General features: G+C 49.1%; 1 protein-coding gene across 1 annotated transcript in view; it reads left to right on the forward strand.

The window, feature by feature from the left end:
* SEZ6L (seizure related 6 homolog (mouse)-like) overlaps positions 1 to 22631 on the forward strand; it is an 87470-nt gene that overhangs the window by 18768 nt on the left and 46071 nt on the right. Inside the window, exons 3-9 of the mRNA XM_010828852.1 lie at positions 676 to 809; positions 3043 to 3235; positions 5479 to 5664; positions 9574 to 9739; positions 13571 to 13737; positions 14230 to 14424; positions 16418 to 16556. Coding sequence (XP_010827154.1) covers positions 676 to 809; positions 3043 to 3235; positions 5479 to 5664; positions 9574 to 9739; positions 13571 to 13737; positions 14230 to 14424; positions 16418 to 16556 — 1180 coding nt within the window. The remainder of the gene's footprint in view (positions 1 to 675; positions 810 to 3042; positions 3236 to 5478; positions 5665 to 9573; positions 9740 to 13570; positions 13738 to 14229; positions 14425 to 16417; positions 16557 to 22631) is intronic.

A 22631-nucleotide genomic window follows, 5' to 3' on the forward strand; every position in this document is an offset into this window, starting at 1 on the left:
GCGGGCCGGGAAGGTGCATGTCCTGCCATTGGTTACCATCTATGCAGCCCTAGCTATGAACTTGACCCTGGGGTTCAAAACTAGCATCCCCATTTCAGAGATGAGACCCCTGAGACCCTAAGACATCAGACAACCTGCCCTAGGTCTCACAGCTGAAGAGCAGGGTTCAAGACCGCTCCGCCAGGACAGAGTCCTTTCACCTGCCTAAAAAGCCCTAGCCTTCCAAGGTGCTTTTGCTCTCCCCGCTCATGAACTTGATAGAACACACTTCCGTGTTCCAGTCTTTTCTTCCGTCTTCTATCCCATCTTCAAGCGCATCACAGGGGCATCGGCTGTCAATTACACGTTGATCTGGGACAGATGCAATGTGGCTGCTCAGGAAAGACTGGGAGCTCTGGATTTTTGACCCCTGCTCATTGTGTGACCTTGGCCCAAATGTGTTCCCTCTCTGAGCTTTGTTTTACTTGTCTCTAAGATAAGAGTGAAACATCAGTCCCGTGTCAGCTCTTGCCATTTGATTATTATGTTGAGTGTGGAGCTGAGGAGGAGGAACAGCAGGGGAAGGAGCGGGGATGGGAACACCAGTGTTCAGAGGCCCTATTCCAGCCAACAGCCCACCTGAGAGATGCCACCTCAGCTCTTCTCTGTGTCCTGATGACAGTGCCTTTCCTCCAGCTCTCTGCAGTGTGAGCTTCTCTGACCCTGAAGGGTACATCGACTCCAGTGATTACCCGCCGTTGCCCCTCAACAACTTCCTGGAGTGCACGTACAACGCGACGGTCTACACTGGCTATGGGGTGGAGCTCCAGGTAACCCCACGAGGTTGCCCTGCCTTGGCTGCCTCTTCCAGCAGAAGGTCTCCTCTGAAGGGCCATCTGAGTCAGGCTTATTTTCATCTTAACCAGTTTGGTTCTCTCTTTGCCCTAACTGGGGCGAGTTGAGCTGGGCTTTGGCAGTTGAATAGGAGTTCCCAACTCAGAAGAACTAGCTTGGCACACATGGAGGGAAGGGGATGTATTGACAGATTGTAAGCCGTTATACCCAGAAGGAAAGTCCTGTGATATCCTGCTTGTTGAACACACACAAACTGATGGAAGCCCCACATGGTTCATTTGATTCATAAACTTTTGGCTGCAAACTAAGAAGGGGAAAGCAGGGTAGCATCATCCTCAAACGCCTGGGTTTTAAGTCCCAGCTCTACCAGTTAATGCTGCATGACTCTGGGCAAGGGACTCCACCTCTCTGAGTCTGTTTCCCCATCAGTGAAACAGAGATGAAAATGTTGCTACTTTATGGAGTTTCAGGGAGGAATATATATGACAGTGCACAGAGTATTCAGCCAGAGTCTAGGGGAGAGAGAGGGCGCACAGTGCCTGTTACCCATTCTCCCCACCCAACCCACCGCCCCATCTTTAGAAGCGCTTTTTTATATGCACTGAGGCAACGTGCCAACAAGTGGTGACCTGTCCGGCTCACCGTCCGGGAGAGGAAAGGGCGGCCCTGAAGCCAGAAACGGAGGCCGGTACCACGTGGTGGCAGACCCCTCCAGGCCAAGAGCAGAAGGCTGGGTGTGCGCTTTGTTCTCATGGGCAAGACAGCGCCCCCAAAAGATTTTAAGCAGAGTCATGCATGACCTAAGCAGAACTCTACCGTAGGAAGGTTTTCTGACTTCTAGAGAGAATCAAAGATAAGCCTCTCAGCAGAACGTGTGCCCAGAGCTTGGCCCAGCACGTGGCATGTGGTCGGTACTTTATAAATGCTCCCGGAATTAAACTGGAGAAAAGTTGCCGTTCATCTGATGCTGACAGTTGAGGAACACTTCCCTGCACTTGAATAGATCCACTCTGTCTAATACTGTGTGGCGCTTGTTGTCAGGGACAGCAGAGTTCCTTCATCGAGCGTCCATAATGTTCCAGTCGTAGCAATGGGGGGCATGGTGGTGTCAAAACTGGTGCAGGAGTTGCCCTAAGGGAGGTCACTGTTTTATGGTTGAGACAGACGCACATGGAAGACATTGGGCTGCCGTTTGAAATGACCTCTAACAGGCGTTCACAGAGGATGTAGGATCACAGTGGAGAGACAGGCAACCTCCCTGGCAGTCAGGGAAGGTGTCACAGAGGAGGGCAATTTTAGTGGGGCTTTGGCAGATGAGTAGGAGTTCATCAAAGAGAAAAAAGAGTAAGGTGTATATATATATGGGCTGAAAGGGGAAGGGCTCGTGGGTAATTCTTGCCTTGTTTACACAAGAGGCAGAGGATCTGGAGTCCCTGGCCACACTACGGCAAGTGGAAACATTCAAATTGGGCACTGGGGACTGACTAAGTCCCCACCCCACCCCCTCCTCCGTTTGTTCACTATCCTTGTAAGCAAAGTATCTCCCTTCTTCCTCTCCCAAGCCTGGACAGTGGACTCGGCAAACCAAGTACACAGTCCTGTGAGGAGGTTCTGCCATTGAAGCCAGCATTAGGGAGGATAAGAACGTGGACCTGAGAAAGCCCTAGAGATAGCCATCCCCTCCCCCAACCCCGCACTCCCTCCCCAGTTTGTGCAGAAGGGCAAGAATGTCTTCAGTCAGTCTGCAAAGTCGAGCACATAGTCAAGCACCTACTATGTGCCAGGCACTATTTTAGGCCCTGGGGACCCTGAGCAACAGAAAAATTTTCCCTCCTCCCTGGAGCTGACCTTCAGATGAAATGCCTTCTCCTGTCTCCCTGGAGGTGGGACCTCAGGCCCAAGCTGATCAAAGCCCTACCCCCACCTGCCAGCTGCAGGAAAATCTATCTCAGCTGCCAGCCTCCAGAAAGCCTCTCCTGTGGGACCCAGTGAAGGGGGCTGAAGATCCTTGCGGCGCCTCCCCTGGGAGCTGGCAGGGGGCCCAGAGGTTCCAGGGCTCCAAGAGCTTCCAGGGCTGGGTTGTGGCCCCTGTCCACCCCATGGACTAGGGGCCCCTTGAGGGGGGTGCTGCCTGGGGAGCCTCAGAGCCTGGGAGGACCCCCTGTCTCAAACACAACTCAGGTCCTGTCTGCCCCTGCCCGTCCCCAGGTAAAGAGCGTGAACCTGTCCGAGGGGGAGCTGCTCTCCATCCGAGGGGTGGATGGCCCCTCCCTGACCGTCCTGGCCAACCACACGCTCCTGGTCGAGGGCCAGGTCATCCGCAGCCCCACCAACACCATCTCCGTGTACTTCCGCACCTTCCAGGACGATGGCCTCGGGACCTTCCAGCTGCACTACCAGGGTAAGGCCGGGCCGGGGCTGTTGAGATGTACCTTTGGCCTCCATTCCCCTCCAGCACCAAGGACTGCCAGCCTCTTTGTGCTGGTTTGGTAACACCGTGGACCCCTTCTTAGATTCGCGATTCCTTTTGTAATTAATTAATGTGGCTATATCTCGTCTTAGCTGCGGCACGCAGGATCTTCACTGCGACGTGCCGGCTCTTTCATTGTGTCACATAGACTCTCTAGTTGCTGCATGCGGGTTTGGTTGTCCCGAGACACAGGGGGTCTTGGTTCCCTGACCAGGGATCAGACCCAGCTCCCCTGCATTGCAGGGTGGATTCTTAACCACCGGACCACCAGGGAAGTCCCTTAGATTCGTGTTTTTGAGAGCATAAAATAAAATATATACAATTCAAAAGGAAGCCATTCATATTGGATAGCAGTTGTCAAAACATTGTTCTGATCTATGATATCATAATCTATGTGCTTCTTTATTAACACGTTAAATCATATTTCCCAGTGGCTCTGATAATTATTGTAATTTCAAAGGAGCGTAAGAAATATGTCAAGATACTCATTTTGATGTGAACATGTCTGATTCCCTTGGTGACGAAGCCACGGTACTGTGACTGTGTAACAGTTTGTCGTCTACCTTTGCAGTTAACCCTGAACCTGTTCAGTGAAGAATAAGCAAGCCCCCTTTTCCCATTCAAGTTCATGGCCCCTGAATCTGACACCAACCCCATGAAGGCCCACGGGCTTCTGGGAGGGAGCCTTTGCCGCCAGGGTCCCTTGCTTTTTTTCCCTTCTTCTCCACTTTCTTTTGTATTTGTCTGCTTCTGGTCTCCTTTTGTTTTTTATTTACCTTTTCCCTCTCTTCTCTTCCCTCTTTTCTTTCTTTTCATTTCTTTGGTTGCACCACAAAGCATATGGGTTCTTAGTTCCCCAAACAGGGCTTGAACCCACGGCCTCCCGCATTGGAAGTGCAGAGTCTTAACCACTGGACTATCCGGAAAGTCCCAGCTTCCTTCATTTCTTTTCTTGCTCCTCTCCCTTGCTTCATTCCCACCCCCCCTCTTCTCTCTTCCTTCTCTCTCTCCTTCAGTGTCATCCCATTTCCCCCCACCTCCTGGGACGCTTCCTTCCTGGGAGCTCTCCCTGGGTACTTGCCAAGTATCTGCCAGGGAAGGGGGCGCCCTTCGCCACACCTCGGGAAATCAGCAGCCATCCACGTTTACATCACATTGACCAAATGTCTGGAAAAATACTTCATTTAAAAATTTCCCCTTGGATGTTTCTGAAACAGATGGATGACTGTATACAGGAGTATCCGTTCCCTCGCACCTTCTCAGTATGCAGACGAGCGTCTGTTGTCTTTGTTAATTAAAAAATGGGCGAAAAAATGGCTCATTGAGCCATGAACTTGAATTCAGTCCTCCTCATGAGTACTGGGAATGCAGAAATCCTCAACTGCAGGAGAGGTCAAACCACAGTCCAGGGATGGACTCTGCATTCTCTTATGAAAATAAAACTTGAGGAGCTCAATGTGGCCATGTGCACCCTTCTGCCACTTGATGCATCCAGCAAGCTTTGTGCACTGCACATTGGCCGAAGGAGGCTCTCCTTTGGCATTTCCCATTTAATCCTTACCGCCACCCGTGCGATAGGGACAGTCCTAGAGGAGAAGAGTGAAGTTCAGGGCACTGTGTCACTTCCCCAAGGTCACCCGGTTTTTAAGTGATGGAGTAAGAGAACGTAAATTCACATCAGTCTCTTCCACAGCCCAAGCCCTGACCTCCCGGGACTTAGTTCCAGCTCTCACATCCTTGGCATTTCCTAAAGAACTGCTTCTCCTAACCCTGGTCCAAGAGCCTGCATTTTTAACAAACACCTAAGCTGCCCGTGTGGTGGGACTAACCTACCTGGGTGATCCCGTCCCTCCTGTGCTCAAGGAGAAAGTAGTTCTGTCTCCACATGGAGGGAGGCTCCGGGGAGGGGTGGGGACCCCTCCACCCCAAACCTGCTGTCTCCGGTTAGGCAGGGTGGGGGGTGGGGGTGAGCTTGGAGCCTAGAGAAAAGTGCTCATCCGGCAGTCTCAGCAGCACGTGATCAACTCGAGTCACAAAAATACACTCCTTTAGCACTCGGGAGTCCCCGGGGGCCTCATCTTTTCTCCTCAGCATAAACCAGCTCCCGGGATGTGGGTCACGTTCTCCGTCTCTGGCTCTGAGAGACGACCGTCTGCCCCGGCATCTCTCCCCAGCCTTCATGCTGAGCTGCAGCTTCCCCCGCCGGCCTGACTTCGGGGACGTCACGGTGATGGACCTGCACTCGGGTGGGGAGGCCCACTTCCACTGCCACCTGGGCTATGAGCTCCAGGGCGCCCAGACGCTGACGTGCATCAATGCCTCCAAGCCCCACTGGAGCAGCCGGGAGCCCATCTGCTCAGGTACACGCCAGCCTCAGCCGGACCCACCATGGATGGTCTCCCAAGAGAGGAGAGACCAGCCCCCGGGGGTTAAAGGGAGAGTGTTAGTCGCTCAGTCATGTCCGACTCTCTGTGACCCCACGGGCTATAGTCTGCCAGGCTTTTCTGTCCATGGAATTCTCCAGGCAAGCATACTGGAGTGGGTTGCCATGCCCTCCTCCAGGGGATCTTCCCGACCTGGGTCTCACGCATTGCAGGCAAATGCTTTACTGTCTGAGCCACAAGGGAAGCCCGTGGTGTTAAGACTGACCTTAGGAAAGAGACTGCTCCAAAAATGTGGTGGCAGCCAGTTTCGTTACATGATAAAAATACACGTGACATAAAAGTGACCGTTAGTGACATTTAGGACGTGTGCAGTGCTGTGCAGCCGTCACACTTCTTTCATCACCCCCTAAAGGACACTCAGGACCCATTCGCCGTCACTCCCTGTTTCCCCCTGTGCCCAGCCCCTGCTTTCTGTCTCTGCAGATTCACCTACTCTGGACACTTCGTATGCCTGGGATCATACGTTATGTGATATTTTGAATCCAGCTTCTTTCACTCAGCGTGGTGTTCTCAAGGTTCATCCAGATAGTAGCATGTATCAGGACTTCATTCCTTTTGATGGCTGAATAATATTCCATTATATAGACCACATTTTATCTGTTCCCTTATTGGGGGACATTCAAGTTGTTTTGGACTTCAGAGGTGTTATGGATAGTGCTGCTATGAACATGTGTGTAAAGGTTTTGGTGTGGACATACGTTGTCATTTCTCTTGGCTTATGTACCCGTAAGCAGAGTTGCTGGGTCACATGGTAATTCCACATTTCCGTTTTGAAGGAACCGTCAAAGTATTTCCCACTGGCTGCACCGTGTTCCTTTCCCTCCAGCCATGTATGAAGGTACCAGTTTCTGCACATCCTCACCAGCACTTATTTTCCATGTCTTCTTTTTATTGTGGCAGCCATCCTAGTGAGTGTGAAGGTATCCTAGTGTGATTCTGATTTGCATTTTCCCAGTGGCTGATGACATTGATCATCTTTTCTTATGCTTGTTGGCCATTTGTGTATCTTCTGGGAGAAAAGTCTATTCAAGTCTTTTGCCCATTTTTAAAATGTAGTTGTCTTTTTCTTGAGTTGTAAGAATTCTTTATGTATTCTGGTTACTAGTCTCTTATTAGATATATGATTTGCAAATATTTTCTCCCACTCTGTGGGTGGTCTTTTCACTTCTCAATAGTGTGCTTTTTGTTGTTCAGTCACTAAGTCGTGTCCAACTCTTTGTGACCCCACGGACTGCAGTATACCAGACTTTCCTGTCCTTCTCTATCTTCCAGAGTTTGCTCAAACTCTTGTCCATTGAGTCGGTGATACCGTCCAACCATCTCATCCTTTGTCGCCCCCTTAGTGTCCTTAATTTTGACAAAGTCTAATTTATGGGCTTTTTTTTCTGGTTGTTGTTGCTTGAGCTTTTGATGTGACAGCTGCCATATTATGAGCCCAGTCCATACACCAGGGCTGTGGTAAATCCTCACAGCAGTCCTACACGATGTGAACCATTATCCCCATTTCACAGATGAGGAAACTGAGGCTCGTGGAGGTGAAGTTTCTTCCTCAGTCACCAGATAGAAATTGAACTGGATCTAGAGTCCTTCTCTCTTGAGCTGTTTCCCTTACACATTCACTATTTAAAGTGCAGACTGCTGAGATTATTAGAAATTCATAATCCTGGGCCCCATACAGAACCAAGCGAATCAAAAATCTGCATTTAGCATGCTCTTTGTGTGGTTCATGGGCTGCACATCATAGATTGAGAAGCACACTATACTGCACTCTCTCTGCACCAGTGGCCGCAACCTTGACCATCCTCAGTTATCGAGAGAGTAATACCCTGTTAGATTCTCAAAAGTCCTGACCGTGGCCAGGAGAGTACAGGCTGCTCACATTAACCTACTATGTGCCAGGCCATGAGCCACGTACAAACAGGATACTGGGAATAAGAAAAACATCGTTCCTGCCCTCCAGGCATTTGTGGGCCCTGGAATTCAAGATGCAAATGAGAGCTGATGGTAAATTCCGAGATTTAATGATTGCAGTATTGTTCTCTCAAGGCTGTTCAGAATTTTGTGTGTGTGTGTGTGTGTTTAAACAAAGAAAAGAAAAATCCAAACCATTGGGCAGTTGGTCTCCATGCCTCCCTTGAGTTAATTTTTATCTATGTATGAAATCAGAGAGGAATTAAGCCTCAATTTGTGCTAAGAAAGATGGATGGGGAGCCACGGCTGGCAAATTGAAGCCAAACAGAGTCATCAGTCGGCTTAATAAGGCAAGGAAGGGGAGCACAGAGGCAGCAAATGAGCAGCCGCTTCGAGAGGACAGATGGCTGGAGCCCCCCACCAGGGACAGCTCGTCCATCTCCTCGGCCCCTGAGCTGTAGGGCAATAAGACTGCCTGCATTCTGAGCACCTACTCTGTGCCAGGGATGGCGCCAAGCCCTCTCCACGCAGTGTTTCATTTCTCACCTCAGCCCATAAGGAGGGTGGAATTATTATTACCGCTTTACTAGAGGTTCAGAGAGCTTCAGGGACTTGTCCTAGATCCACAGCAGGTAAGTGACACGAGGCAGATTTGAACCTCCACTTTGGGACATGAGGCAGAGTGGAGAGATGGGTGACCGGGTACTCTGTCCGTGGTCCTGAAAAAAAGTGCCAGTCTTCCTAGCAACATCTTTGCTGTAGGTCACAGCAGAGTCCAGAGCAGGCAAGGGAGCTATAGGCCTTTCTCATCTCTGCAATTCTTTATTAGTCATGACGTCATTCAACAAACATTTAATGAGAGCCAAATATCTTCTAAGAATAAAACTACCTCCCAACGTTTGCAGAACTCTTCTCAGTTCACAAATCATTTTTTCATGTATGTTAGATTTTTATGATAAAAGTGATATATGACTCTGGTAAAAAAAAAAAAAAATATTTCCAAGACATACGAAACTGCTGAAGAGTCTGACAAATCACTTTTATACCCCTGATCTCAATTGATCTTTGCATACAGCTCATTGAAATAGGTATGGCGGACCATTTTCTAACTTTTTTTCCCCCACTTAAAATATAGTGAGTATTTTCCTATATTCTGAAGTACTCTTTGGTAACAAGGTTTTTAAAAACGATATGAATGGCATGCACTTAACCAAGCGTCTGTAAGTGGACATTCGTGTTGTTTCTCAGTGTTTTGCTCTTAAAAGCAATCAAACAGTGAACATCATACATTTTTGTGAAACTCTGTAAGTCTTTTTTTGACATAAGTCCACAGAACCTTAACTACCAGGTCAAAGTGTTTAAACGCATTTTCCATATTTTTCATCAGATTTCCCCCTTGAAAGGTCATAGCAATTTGCATTCTAACCAGACCTGAATGAGAGCGACCATTTCTCATCACTGAGGATGGCGCCTCCTGTTTATTGCTGCTCTTTATCTGGACCAATTAGGTGGACGGAGATAGAATGTAGTTTAGATTTGCTTTTCTTTTATTGTTAGTGAGGCGGAATTTTTTGAGTGCTTAACTAAGTACTAAAAGCAGACTTCTTCTTTGGAGAACTGCCTATTTATGTCCTTCTTCATTACCATTTTGTAGCTGAGAACCAGGGCACAGCCAGTGCGTTAAGTCACAGTCATTCGTTCCCCACCGTGGAGCGCACGTGGCAGGGGTTCCAGTCGTGGGACTGCACCTCCTGTCAAACAGGACGAACCTGTCTCAGGAGGAGGGGACTTGCCCACGGTTTTCCTCTTCCTAAGGGGTTGGGGTCAGAGAAGGATAAAACACCCACTTATCCTCCCCTCCACCTCTCTCTGCAATCCTCTCGTTGCCCACCCACCCCTACCGTCTGGCTCCAGCCCCTTGTGGAGGGGCGGTGCACAACGCCACCATCGGCCGCGTCCTGTCCCCAAGTCACTCTGCAAATGCCAGTGGGAGCCAGTTCTGCGTGTGGACGATCGAGGCTCCGGAGGGCCAGAAGCTGCACCTGCACTTTGAGAGGCTGGCGCTGCACGAGAGGGACAGGTAAGCCCCCGAGGGCCCTAGCAGCCTCATACCTTCCCAGACTCTTAGGATGTGGCTGGGGATTGGGAGTCTTGAAATGGCTAAATTGTTGGCTCATGGAGGTCAAGAAAGGAAGAGCTGGGGAGGGAGGCAAGGATATTAGAAACCGTCAGTTTTGATCTCCTCCTTTTACACGTAAGGAAACCAGGGCATACAGAGGGGAAGAGGCTTGCCCCAGTCACACAGGGTAGGGGGAAGGCAGGAAGGGAGTCCCCCCTACCTTGCACTGCCTCGTCCCTTCTCCTGCACTTCCCTTTTTGCAGTGGAGCAAGGAGAGAGAGTTTCCTGAGCACCTGCTCTGTGCCCAAATCATGTGTTAGCCTTGATGGAGAATGGGAGAGAAGAACATTGGTTCCGGGTGTGACAGGAAATTGAGATTCAAAAACCAGATGTATGCACACGAAGGAACTTTCGATAACAAGACAGCATTTAGCTAAGAGCACATATGTTGATGCTAAGTAATAAACACAGAAGCCGGAATCCAAAAACTTTGATAAGCTGAGACCTTATTCCAGAATATTGTGGAACATTCTAGAAAATTAGGATCTTGGCTGCTTAGAATTGCTCTGTTGGAGTGGGTTCCCTTGGAAACAGACAGGATGACAATGGTGTGAGATAAAGTGGTTTATTTAGCAGCTGATCCTAGAAAGCACCAAGAAAATGAGAAGAGAAGGAAAGGGAGTAGATACAGTGTGTGTTAATAGTCAGGTGTCTTATCTACAGGGGTGCCCCAGGAAGCTGTATTTAGCATGGCTCAGAGAGTTCCTGTCAGAGGGCAAGGGAGCTGGGGTGTTTATCTACCCACTCATCCACTGTTGGAGGAGGGGTGCTCCTGGACACACACTGGCTCCCCAGCATTGCTCTCACCCCTTGAGCTGGCTGAACTGGCTGATTCTCAGAGACTCTGGAAACTGGCCAAAGCTGGGTGAGCAAAGAGTGCTGAGGGGTACGGGTAGGGCATCCACAGAATGCCAGCACCTTCGAGTCCTGGAGCCCGTCCGACTTTCAACTTAAAATTACAGTGTCCTGGCTTCTTTGAAGCTTCAGACCTAAACCATTAACCTCTGGGAAAGGATTCTAAGAAAATACAAGACAACTGACTAATTTACCCAACTCTGGAGTCCACTTCCCTCCAAACCGTCCAGCTTTATCCTGAACAACTCCATATCAATAAATCACTGCCTTAAAGTACAAGGTGTGGAATAGGGGCTTCAGAGTGTGGATTCTCTGTAGCATCAGAATGACCTCAGGAACCTTTAAGAAAAACAGATGCCCAGTCTCTTCCCCCTGGAGACTCATTGAGAAGCAAGACCCGGGAGCCCTCAGTGATGAATGCTTTTTAACGTTCAGACCTCCGGTTTGGCTCTTCTGAACGGTGCTGAGAATAAACCAAGTGTGCGTGTGGACCAGACAGTGAGAAGCAGAGAGAAAGAAAAATTAACCAAAATGAGTATTTTCTGAAAGTTTATGAAATCCTGATAGATGAGCCGACAGACACATACATGGACACTGTAGTTTCACCGGGTGGAGCCCTGCAAAGGTTTATGGAAGGGAGGTGTTGACAACCACCAGGGAGAGCCGGTGCTCAGGTATCTCTGGGGAAAGAAGTCTGGAGTCGTTCATCAAGGTCAAAGGTCAGGGTGCGCATGTGTGCACACACGCACACGCACACGCACACACACACGAGTGAAGATACTCGCTGTGCTAAGAAGAAAGGGGAGCTTTCTCTGTCTATGGACTTTATGAGGAAAAAACAGCTTAAATACCACAGTTGCAAGAGCTTAGGGCTAGAGAAGGCTCCATGTAAGATATGGGACCTTGGTCTAAACCTTAGAGATGCAGTCAGGGAACCCAAAATACGGTGAGTGGATGGAGTAGCTAGCCCAAGCTGGGAGAATAGGAGTGGAGATGGACGAAGATGAGGAGGTAAATGTGGGCCATCTTCTGAAGGGCTTTGGCTGCCAGATGCTTCTGTAAGCTGTAGAGAGTCATGGAAGGATTTTGAGTAGAGGAGTGAAATGAAATTTTAAAGATGATTTCCAGCCCCCCAATATGAATTCTTTCTAAACTCCAGTCCCATAATATGCAGCATAGAAAGTGGGTTCTCTGGTCAAATATGTTTAGGAGACACTATACCCAGGCTCTAACTTGGTATCAAGGCATGTTCACTGGCAAAGGCACTGCCAAGTCCTGCAGGGGAAAACAATGTTTAATTTTCATTTAAATTTTCCAAGCCCATTTGACCATAGACTATACATAGATTTGAGATAAACTCTCCCTATTTCAGACATTCTAGAGAACATAGCTAGAAAACTGCTATCTTGGGAAGAGTCATTGACTGTAGAGATTTTGAGATCCTGAGGATTTGCCCTTGTTGCCAAAGGCTTCAATGCTCCTAAAGAAGAGTCCTGGGCATGACCCCAAAGACACAATAAAGTCAAGAGGGATTAGAAGGTTGTGAAGAGGCCCTTGGCCTCCACCCCAGCGCCCTCCTTATCTGAATCACAGTGGACACAAGGCAGAATAAACAGACTGAGATTCCAACATTTCTACATTTTGATGACATTAGAAATTCATATGATAAACCGTTTTAATGGGTCATGGTAAAAAAAAAAAAACCTTGAAAAATTAAAAATGCCTGTTTATGATTCCATCCATAAAAGTAAGTGATCCAATTTGTGTACTGGTTCCTTCCACATCTTTGCATACCTTCTTTAAAACTGCCACGGCTAGCAAAGAGTCAAGTGCCAAAGGGTTTTAATAACACTAAGAATGAATACCAACATGTCTGATACCTTTCAGTTTTCAGGGTGCTTCATCTTTTCAAAGCCCCCTGTAAGATAGATAGGAAAGACTTTGTGATCCCTCCTTTCAGGATTGTGGAAAGTGAGGCCCGAGATGGGTTGAGACTTGTGTAACCTCAGTGGATGGAAATTGGGGACTGGAAATTGGGACTCCTCTAACTGCACGCACAGTGTCCTCAGGAGGCAAGAGTCAGTGGCAGACCCTATAGCGGTCCAGCACTTGGTCGTCTGACCTGCACACCTGCTCTGTCCTGCACACTATACCTTGGCCTCTAATCCCCACACTCCTGTACCCATTTTACAGATGAAGAATCTGAGGCTCGGTGGGGTAAAATGTTCTTGTCCAAAATCCCACAGCTCAGAATTTAAAGTTGGGACTGTGATTACATGTGTGTGTGTGTGTGTGTGTGTGTGTGTGTATCAGTGTTTCAAGAATGTTATTAGCCCAATCATCGCAACTTCTTAGTTAGTAATAAATACTGCTACTGCTAAGTCACTTGAGTCATGTCCGACTGTTTGCGACCCCATGGACCCCCTGCTCGGCTCCTCTGTCCATGAGATTCTCCAGGCAAGAATACTGGAATAGGTTCCCATTTCCTCCTCCAGGGGATCTTTCCATCCCAGGGATTGAACCCAAATCTCTCTCATCTCCTGTATTGCAGGCAGATTCTTTACTGCTGAGCCACTGGGGAAGCCCATATTAGTAATAAATAATTGGTGTCTATTAATTCAGTTGGTCATTACATCATACCCAGCACCTTCCTTCAAGTTCAGAATCCATCCATGAGTCTAGGATAAGCATTGTACAGAAAGGGAGACAAATTTGGTGAGATGATGCAGAGTATCCTGGTGAGTATGGGGTGAAATCGGGGTGTGAGTCAGGGAATGCGGTCCCAGAGTGGGTGCTCACAGCACACACCTCCTGCTGCTGTATGTCAGTGGCCCCTGAAGACCTCTCATTGACCCCCATCTCCTTCCGCACTGCCAGGATGATGGTCTACAGCGGGTTGACCAACAAGTCCACTCTTCTCTACGACTCCTTCCAAACCGAGAATGTCCCCTTTGAGGGCCTGCTGAGCGATGGCCACACGATCCGCATAGAATTCACGTCCAACCAGCCACCGGCGGCCTCAGCCTTCAACATCCGGTTCGAGGGTGAGGGTCCTGGGGGGCCGCCCCCTCTGCTGGGTTGTCGCTGTGGGAAGCATGGCAGGGCTGGGTCTTGGGAGGTAGAAATGTGACCTGCTAAGACTGAAGAGGAGGCCATGGCTAGACTGACCCTTGGACTTCCAAAGGCTGCCTCTTTGGGGTTGGGGAGGCAACGGTCCTTGTTCCCATTTCAGATATGAAAATAAAGAGGTAGAGAGGCCAGGTGAATGGCCAAGGGCCCTCAGCAGGTCAGCAGGAGCTGGACTGGGGGGTCTGGTACCCGTTTTCCATGGGACTTCACTGAGCAGCAGGAGGGGCACCTGCTTTTGTGGCACAGCCCCGCGAGCCTCCCTTGACTCATGTGAGCACAGCCCCGCGAGCCTCCCCTGACTCTCGTGAGCACAGCCCCGCGAGCCTCCCCTGACTCATGTAAGCACAGCCCTGTGAGCCTCCCCTGGCTCGCGTGAGCAGCTGCCCTCTTTTGTTTTCTGGCCCCAGCCTTTGAGAAAGGCCACTGCTACGAGCCCTACATTCAGAACGGGAACTTCACCACGTCCGACCCGACCTATAACATCGGGACCATAGTGGAGTTTACCTGTGACCCTGGCCACTCTCTGGAGCAGGGCCCGGCCATCATTGAGTGCATCAACGTGCGAGACCCGTACTGGAATGACACAGAGCCCCTGTGCAGAGGTGAGTGGGTCACAGCCCTCCCTCCAGGGTGTCCCAGGGCCCTCTACTCCTTCAGATGAAGAGATCCAGCTTGTGTACTGATTTTAGGATCAGAACCGTTTCCAGGGCTCACTCTCCTTTGGGTCAGGTTTGCTGCTGATCCTTGAGAAAATCACAAAATGGATAAAATTGAAAAGGGGCCCCTTCCTCCAGACACAAGGCCCCATCGTGCATAGCTTGGTGAGAAGATCTCTGCATGGATTTCAGTTCCTACATACACTATGCAGACTTGTGCAGTGCACAACTCACCCAACAGCACATGGCAACCCTGAGTCTAATTAATGATAATGATGATAATAATAGTTGTTAAGAGGAGTGCAAAAAAAAAAAAAACAAAACTGTTGCAGGCACTCTGTCCATTATATGATTTCATCCTCACCACAATCCTGTCTTGTTCAGTTGCTAAGTCATGTCTGACTCTTTGCGACTCCATGGACTGTTTGTTACCCACCGGACTCCTCCATCCATGGGATTTCCCAGGCAAGAATACTGGAGTGGGTTGCTCTTTCCTCTTGCAGAGGATCTTCCCAACTCAAGGACTGAACTCTCCTGCATTGGCAGGAGGATTCTTTACTGCTGAGCCACTAGAGAAGCCCACCACCTGAGGTGCATATTATTATTGATCCCATGTACAGACGAAGAAATAGCAGCTGTGATGTGACATGCCTCAGAACACACTGAGGGTAATTGGCAGAAGCAGGCATGGAACTCTGGTGTCTCTCTTCTCCGAAAGCTGTGCTCTCTGCCCCTTTGGACAGTGTCGGCTCTCTGGAACCCTCAGCTATGTGGGTGCCCAGTGCCCTGCCCTCCCTGCTTCTCCATATTTAAGACCGCTGAGCCGCTCCGAGCCTGAATTCACGTGGGGAATGTGGAATAATGAACAGAGCCCTGGCTCCTGGCAGCCGCCGCCCAGATGGTGGTTGGCGTGAAGTCATAGCCTTGCCGTGGTGAGGGATTGATCCCTGTATTAAATGTGCTGGTTTAACAGAGCGGAATTTATTGGTGCTTTGGCCTCTGCCACATTGAGAACTTTCCAAAGAGGCAAACGCAGAGTGAGATTTAAAGGGCCAGGTGCGGCCACACATCTCCACTTCCAGTTCAGAGCCAGGACCCTCCACAGTAACATTAACTAAGAATTACTGAATGCTTACCTTGTGCCTGGCACTGTGCTGTGTCTGACATCCATGAGCTCAGTTAAGCCTCAGAATTATCCAGTGAGGTCCACACTGGTGTTTCTTCCTGCTGTCCAGAGGGAGACAGCTGAGGCTCCAAGAACTTACATGCCTTGTCAACAGATCCTTTGGTGGCTGAGACAAGACTCGAACTCAGGTCCACATGAGTCAGATGCACCATCTCTTGATCAGTACACCCCCTGCTCAAGGGGGAGGCTGTTGAAGAGTTCCTTGAAACCTTGGGCTCTGTCCTTGGTCCTGAAAGAGCAACCGCCATCCCTTAGTATCTGCAAGGGACTGGTTCCAGAACCATCGCTACCCCCCAACCCAATACAAAAATTTATGGATGCTCAAGTCCCTTTTATAAAAAGGCACATCCTCTCATATACTTTAAATCATTTCTAGATTACTTATAATACAAAGTAAATACTACGTAGACGATTGCAAACACAATGTAAATGATACAGGAATGTCCTAAATGCAATGTAAATGCTATGTGAACAGTTGCTGGTGAGTGGCAAATTCAAGGTTTGGTTTCTGAAGCTTTCTGGAATTTTCTCAAAGACTTTTGCTTCTCAACTGGTTGAACCCCAGGGTCGCAGAACCCCCAGTACAATGTCCTTAGACCGCCTTTGCCAGCCTTCCGCTGGAGGAGACAGGTGGCCGGTCTGAATTTAATCCTTCCACACTATGGACTGTCTGGTTTCATAGCCCACACTCCTAGCTGTTATACTATATCTGTTTCCTTATGCATCATGTCTGTCTGTCTGTGTCTTTTACAGCCATGTGTGGTGGGGAGCTCTCTGCCGTGGCCGGGGTGGTGCTGTCACCAAACTGGCCGGAGCCCTACGTGGAAGGTGAAGACTGTGTCTGGAAGATCCATGTGGGCGAGGAGAAGCGGATCTTCTTAGACATCCAGTTGTGAGTGTTTCTGATGGGTGGACCCCCAGGTCTAGCCAGTTGAGGAAGAAATTGCTCCTGCTTGATTGTTTCGACCACTATTAATTAAGCACCTCCTGTGTGTCAGGGGCTGTGCAAAGAACCGGGGTCCCTATGGTGGGGGAGCAACATTGTACACACCCAGAAAGAGCTCCTGTCCTCAGGAAATTCAGTCTGCTCAGGAAGCATGCACTAAATGAGGAGATGCTTCAATGTAACTTTGTTAAAGCACCTTGGTAAGGAAAGGTGCCTGATGCTATGCGATTCTATAACGGGGATCTGATGTCAAGAGGAAGGTCAGAGAAGCCTTTCCTGGAGCATCTGAGAAGGCTCAGAATGTAAAGATGAATTGGAGTGAACATATTCAAAAGGAACAGAATCCCCTGAAGGCCCTGTGCCAAGAGCAAGGACAGCATTTTCAGAGGACCGAATGGCCAGTGTGGTCAGGAGGAGGAAGGAAGTCTAACACACACAGTAGTTTGTTTTCCTGTCTGTCTCACTCAACTAGACCAGAAGGTCCTTGCAGTCAGGACCTGGTCTGATTTATCGCTCTTCCGGCATCTTACACAGAGCCTGACACAGCAGACGCTCAGACAGTGATTGCCAAATGAAAGAGACGTGTTATAATGAATGGACTTTCCCTGGCTGTGTGTCTATTTTCCAATACTCAGTGAGGATACCTATTAGATGCTCCATCCAGAACTTTCCCTCTCTCAGTCCACAGGGATCAGGAGAAGGGTACAGAGACAGACAGTGGTGGCTAGAAAAGCAGAAGAAAGGGCTTGCCAGCAGGCTCGGACACGTGGTTGGGTGCCAAGTTCAGGAGGGCCTCTCTGGATGCAGACAGGACCTCTGGGGGTCAGCTCTCCCCACAAGCTTGAATAGAACCCACTTGACTAGGAAGCAGAACTCCAGGGCTACCTGGCTTTGCAGAGGAGCCTGGCAAGAGGAAGATGATTTGCAAGACTATGAGTGACTGTCTTTGGAGCAGTCCCTTGGAGGCAGAGGGAGTGTCCTCAGAGGCTGCCCTGAGTCATAGATTTATACAGTTGTCTCTTGTGGCTTTGGGGTCGGGCCAACCTGAGTCAGAATTTCTCCTCCACCTACAGCTGTGACTCTGGACTTCTCTCTGGGCTTTGGCTTTTCTCATCTATAATGAGATTCCTGGAACATGGTGTTTTGTGGCTATTGGAGGCAGGTGTTAAGTCTCCCTTGCCCACTGCCTCCCTCCCTCCTCAATGATAAGTCACCCCCTTTCTCCCATTCTTAGCTCTCTGACTTCTAGAGCCTGGAATAAAGTGTTTGTTCATTCAAGACATGTTTTCTGAGTATCTGCTATGAGCCAAGCACTGAAAAGGCTCTGATAGTTGCCAACTCAGCCATAGAGCTTATATTGGAAGAGTGGGTTGACTGGTCTCTATAAACTCTGAAAAAAAAATGCTGTGCACCTACTGTGTGGGAACACGAGGCTAGGCACTGGAGATACAGTTGTGAGAAAGGTGGAACAGTCTCCGCCCTCACTGTCTAGTGAATGAGGACATGAAACTATGTGCAGTGTGATAAGAGCAATGATGGGGAGAGCAGGCATCTGTGTGAAATCATGGAGGGCTTCCAGGAGGCAGTGACTTCTGGGATGGGATGAAAGAAGATTCACAAGTGATGAAGAGAAATGAAGAGGGTCCAGACAGTGAGTACAGCATGTGCAAAGTCTGGAAATGAAAGAGAAAGTGGCCCACTTAGTGGCTAAACGGGAGTTTAATGTGGCTGGAGTGTGGAGGTTGGGTAGGGGTTACATGTATTGTTTCATATGCTTTTCCATTATGGTTTATCGCAGGATATTGAATATAGTTCCCTGTGCTACGCAATAAGACCTTGCTGTTTATCCATCCTACATAACAGTTTGCATCTGCTGATCCCGAACTCCCAACCCTTCCTCCCCCACCCCATTCGCCCTCAGGAGCCAGAAGTCTGTTCTCTGCGCTCCTGCGTTTGTTTCGTGGATAAGCTCATTTGTGTCATTTTTAGATCCCACGTATAAGTGACATCATACGATATTTGTGTCATATTTTAGATCCCACGTATAAGTGATATCATACGGTATTTGCCTTTGACTTACTCCACTTAATGTGATCGTCTCTCGGTCTGCTTGTGTCACTACAAGTGGCGTTACGTCATTCTTTTTATGGCTGAGCGGTATTCCCGTGTGTATATGTACCACCTCTTCTTTATCCGTTCACCTGTTGACAGACATCTACGTTGCTTCCATGTCTCGGCTACTGTGAATACTGCTGCAGTGAACATTGGGGTGCATTTATCTCTTCAAATTATATCGATAGTTTTGTCAAGCTATATGCCCAAAGTAAGATTGCTGGATCGTATGGCAGCTCTATTTTCATTCCATGAGCAACCTCCATACTGTTCACCGTAGGGGCTCACCAGTTTACACTGCCACCAACAGTGTAGGAGCACTCCCTTTTCTCCACACCCTCTCCAGCATTTGTTATTTGTGGACATTTTAACGAAGCCATTCTGACCAGTGTGAGGTAAGACCTCATGGTAGTTTTGATTTGCGTTTCTCTGCAATATATTTGAATATTCTCTGCAATATTATTGAATGTAAATTCAATTTTTAGAAATAATGCCCCCTCTTTATAAGAAGTATCTCCCTACCAGATTCGGACTTGAGGAACTGCAAGTCTAGACGGTGGTTAAGGTCATTTCTCATGCAGGTGGTGAGGAAAGCCGTGTTCATCACTGAGTACTTACTGTCTGCGAGGTTCTTCCCAAGTGTTAATTGATTTGTTCCTCCAAGTAATCCTACGAGGAATATACAGCTCTTATGCTCACCTTACTTCCACCTGCTTTCTCACCTCTTCACTCCAATATCTAAGAGGCATCTCCAATGAAGTCCCCAGACTTAAACCCCCTGATTCTCTTTCTCCAAACCTGTTTTAACTCATCTTTCCATCTCAGAAAGGAGTCGTCTATCCTGCCAGCTGCTCAGACCCAAAAGACATGGGGTTATTCTAGAGCAGGAGGATGCTGGTCAAGGTTCCACAATGGCTTTTCTTGGCTGGTGGGCTGGGGAGCAGCTCCCTGATTTGCAGCATTTGCCAATTTCCTCGGTGTAAATACTTACACTGTGAAACCAATTTCAAGCAATCAACACAACATCAACAGGCTCACCAAATGCCTGGACCCTTAACGATCAGCTCATATGACCCATAAGGAGCCACTGGTTCCAGCACACTGCCTGTGAACTGGAACAGACAGAACACAGGCAAAGATGGAGGGAACAGTGTTCCAGCCAAAAGGAACAGCCTGCGCTAAGGTCCAGAAGCGGGAAGAGTGACTCTCTGATTTTTCATCCATAACATGGAATATGCGCTGAGCGTTTAATGCATCCCAGGCATTCACATCCCTTGTGAACAACCATAGGCGGCAAGTCTGGTTGTTATCTCCACTTTACAGATGAATAAACCCATAGAAGTAGAGGGCTTCCCGGGTGGCTCAGTGGTAAAGAATCCTCCTGCTGATGCAGGAAATGCGGGTTCAGTCCCTGGATCGGGAAGATCTCCTAGAGAAGGCAGTGGCAACCCACTCTAGTATTCTTGCCTGGCAAATCCCATGGACAGAAGAGCCCGGCAGGCTATAGTCCACAGGGTTCACAAAGAGTCAGACATGACTGAGCGACTGAGCGACTGAGCACACACACGTGCATAGAAGTAGAACGGTGACTGTGATCACACGGCTGGGATTCAAACTCTGCTTGCCATGTCTCCAGGGTCTGGGGTCTTCGCCAGCCTGTGAGAGGAGCTAGCCTGTGTGTCTGGAGCTCAGAGATATGAGAGGCACGACACCAATGAGGAAGCCGTGGGATCAGGCAGGGCCTTGAAGGCCACATCAGGGAGTCTGGATGTGCCCAAACCCGGCAGCAGGGGAAGGGGTTCAGGCAGCTAACAGGATTAAAGCATCGCAGGAGGGAGCTGAGCCCTCGGGGTCACCAGCCCGGGTCTCTCCACGGCAAACCCCAGCACACACTTGGCAGAGCAGTATCTGGGCCTGGCGCCCGCTTCCTCCCACAGAGGGAAAGAAAATAGCATCTCACTAGCGAGGAAGCCACGCAGCCCAGGAGCTGCTGGCTTTAATTTATCTTGCTTGGTTTCCGCTGACAGTTTTAGTAAACCAATTTGGCTTTGATAGTAAAAATAATTCCATCCTCGGGGCCCCTCACGTGGCCTAAGTGTTTGCAGTTGTTATTTATCACATTGGGGAAAGGGGAAGGAGTTTGCGCTGCTGGACTAGCTGGGTAGGTGGCCTGTAGTAGGTGCTGGAATGTTTGCTTAGTCATGAGGACCTCAGCCACCTGTGGCCCTCGAGAGGGGACTCTTCTCCCCCTTGTCTTCTGGGCCCAACTCTTGATGCTGTGGGCATTAGGACAGCGGCTCTAATTAGTCATCATTTATGAAAGACCTACTGCGTGCCGGGCCCTGAGCTGCATCATTCATCCCAGAGAGCAGTAACAAATGTGAACATTATTATATGGAGATAATAATTACATAAATTAGCGCTAATGTGAGCAGAGATAATTGCAGAGGGGTAATTACCCAAATTTAGAGATAACGTACGCAGAGCGCATCACATGGGGCCCGGCATGTAGTTGGCGCTTCGTCAATGAGGACTACAGGTGCCAGGGATCCTCGTGAGTCCGCCTTGATCCCCACCGCTTAGTGGATTCGGGAATGACACCGCAGAGAGCGAAGCGGCTGCCTCAGTTCCCACAGCCAGGGAAGGACAGAGCCAGGGCTCGCATGCACACTTGCATTGACTTGAACAACCTTTTGGGGGCAGCAGCTATATGTCTCAGTGATGAAGCCGGCAGGGTCCCAGGCCTCCAGCAACTCACAGGTCAGGAAGGGAAGTAGGACCATAAGCAGACAACTCCGCGGAATACAGGCACAGTGCTGTGGCTGGAGGGGCTGGGTTAAGGCACTGGGGTTATGGAAATGTCACAGAAAGGGTGGCCTCCAAGCAGGATTCTGAGGAGTGTCCTTTGGTGAAACTGTAATGGCAAAAGGGCATTGCCCGAGGGGCCCCTGTGAACCAAGGACTCACGCAGTGTTACAGGCATCGCAGAGGATGCCCTGAACTGCAGCAGCCACCTTGTTCAGTTCAGTTCAGTGGCTCAGTCCTATCCGACTCTGTGACCGCATAGACTGCAGCACGCCAGGCTTCCCTGTCCATCACCAACTCCCAGAGCTTGCTCAAACTCGAGTGATGGTATCACTCGAGTCAGTGATACCATCCAAGCTTCTCATCTTCTGTCATCCGCTTCTCCTCCTACCTTCAATCTTCCCCAGCATCAGGGTCTTTTCCAATGAGTTGGCTCTTCATATCAGGTGGCCAAACTGCTGGAGCTTCAGCTTCAGTAGCAGTCCTTTCAATGAACACCCAGGACTGATTTCCTTTAGGATGGACTGGTTGGATCTCCTTGCAGTCCAAGGGACTCTCAAGAGTCTTCTCCAACACCACAGTTCAAAAGCATCAATTCTTCAGTGCTCAGCCTCCTTTATGGTCCAACTCTCGTATCCATACATGACTATTGGAAAAACCGTAGCTTTGACTATTTGGACCTTTGTTGGTAAAGTAACGTCTCTGCTTTTTAATGTGCTATCTAGGTTGGTCATAGCTTTTCTTCCAAGGGGCAGCAGTAATTAGAACCCTCTAATTGTGTTGTCAGTATCATAGGTAAGAAGGTGGGTAGGATGAGTCAAGAGCCCCCAGACTGTACCTCCTTCATACCCAAAATACCTAGTCCTTGACCCACCTTGTATTTGCCAGTTCCGTCAGGAATCCGCTGCTTACCCTAAAGTGCATCTGGATGTGAATCTTTTAAATCTTTCAGAATTTTTTAAAAATATATTTATTTATTTATTTGGCTGTGCCAGGGTCTCCGGAGAAGGCAATGGCAACCCACTCCAGTACTCTTGCCTGGAAAATCCCATGGATGGAGGAGCTTGGTAGGCTGCAGTCCATGGGGTCGATAAAAGTCGGACA

Source organism: Bison bison, unplaced genomic scaffold (genome assembly GCF_000754665.1).
Source record: "Bison bison bison isolate TAMUID 2011002044 unplaced genomic scaffold, Bison_UMD1.0 scf7180017864495, whole genome shotgun sequence".
NCBI classification, from domain to species: Eukaryota; Metazoa; Chordata; class Mammalia; order Artiodactyla; family Bovidae; genus Bison; species Bison bison.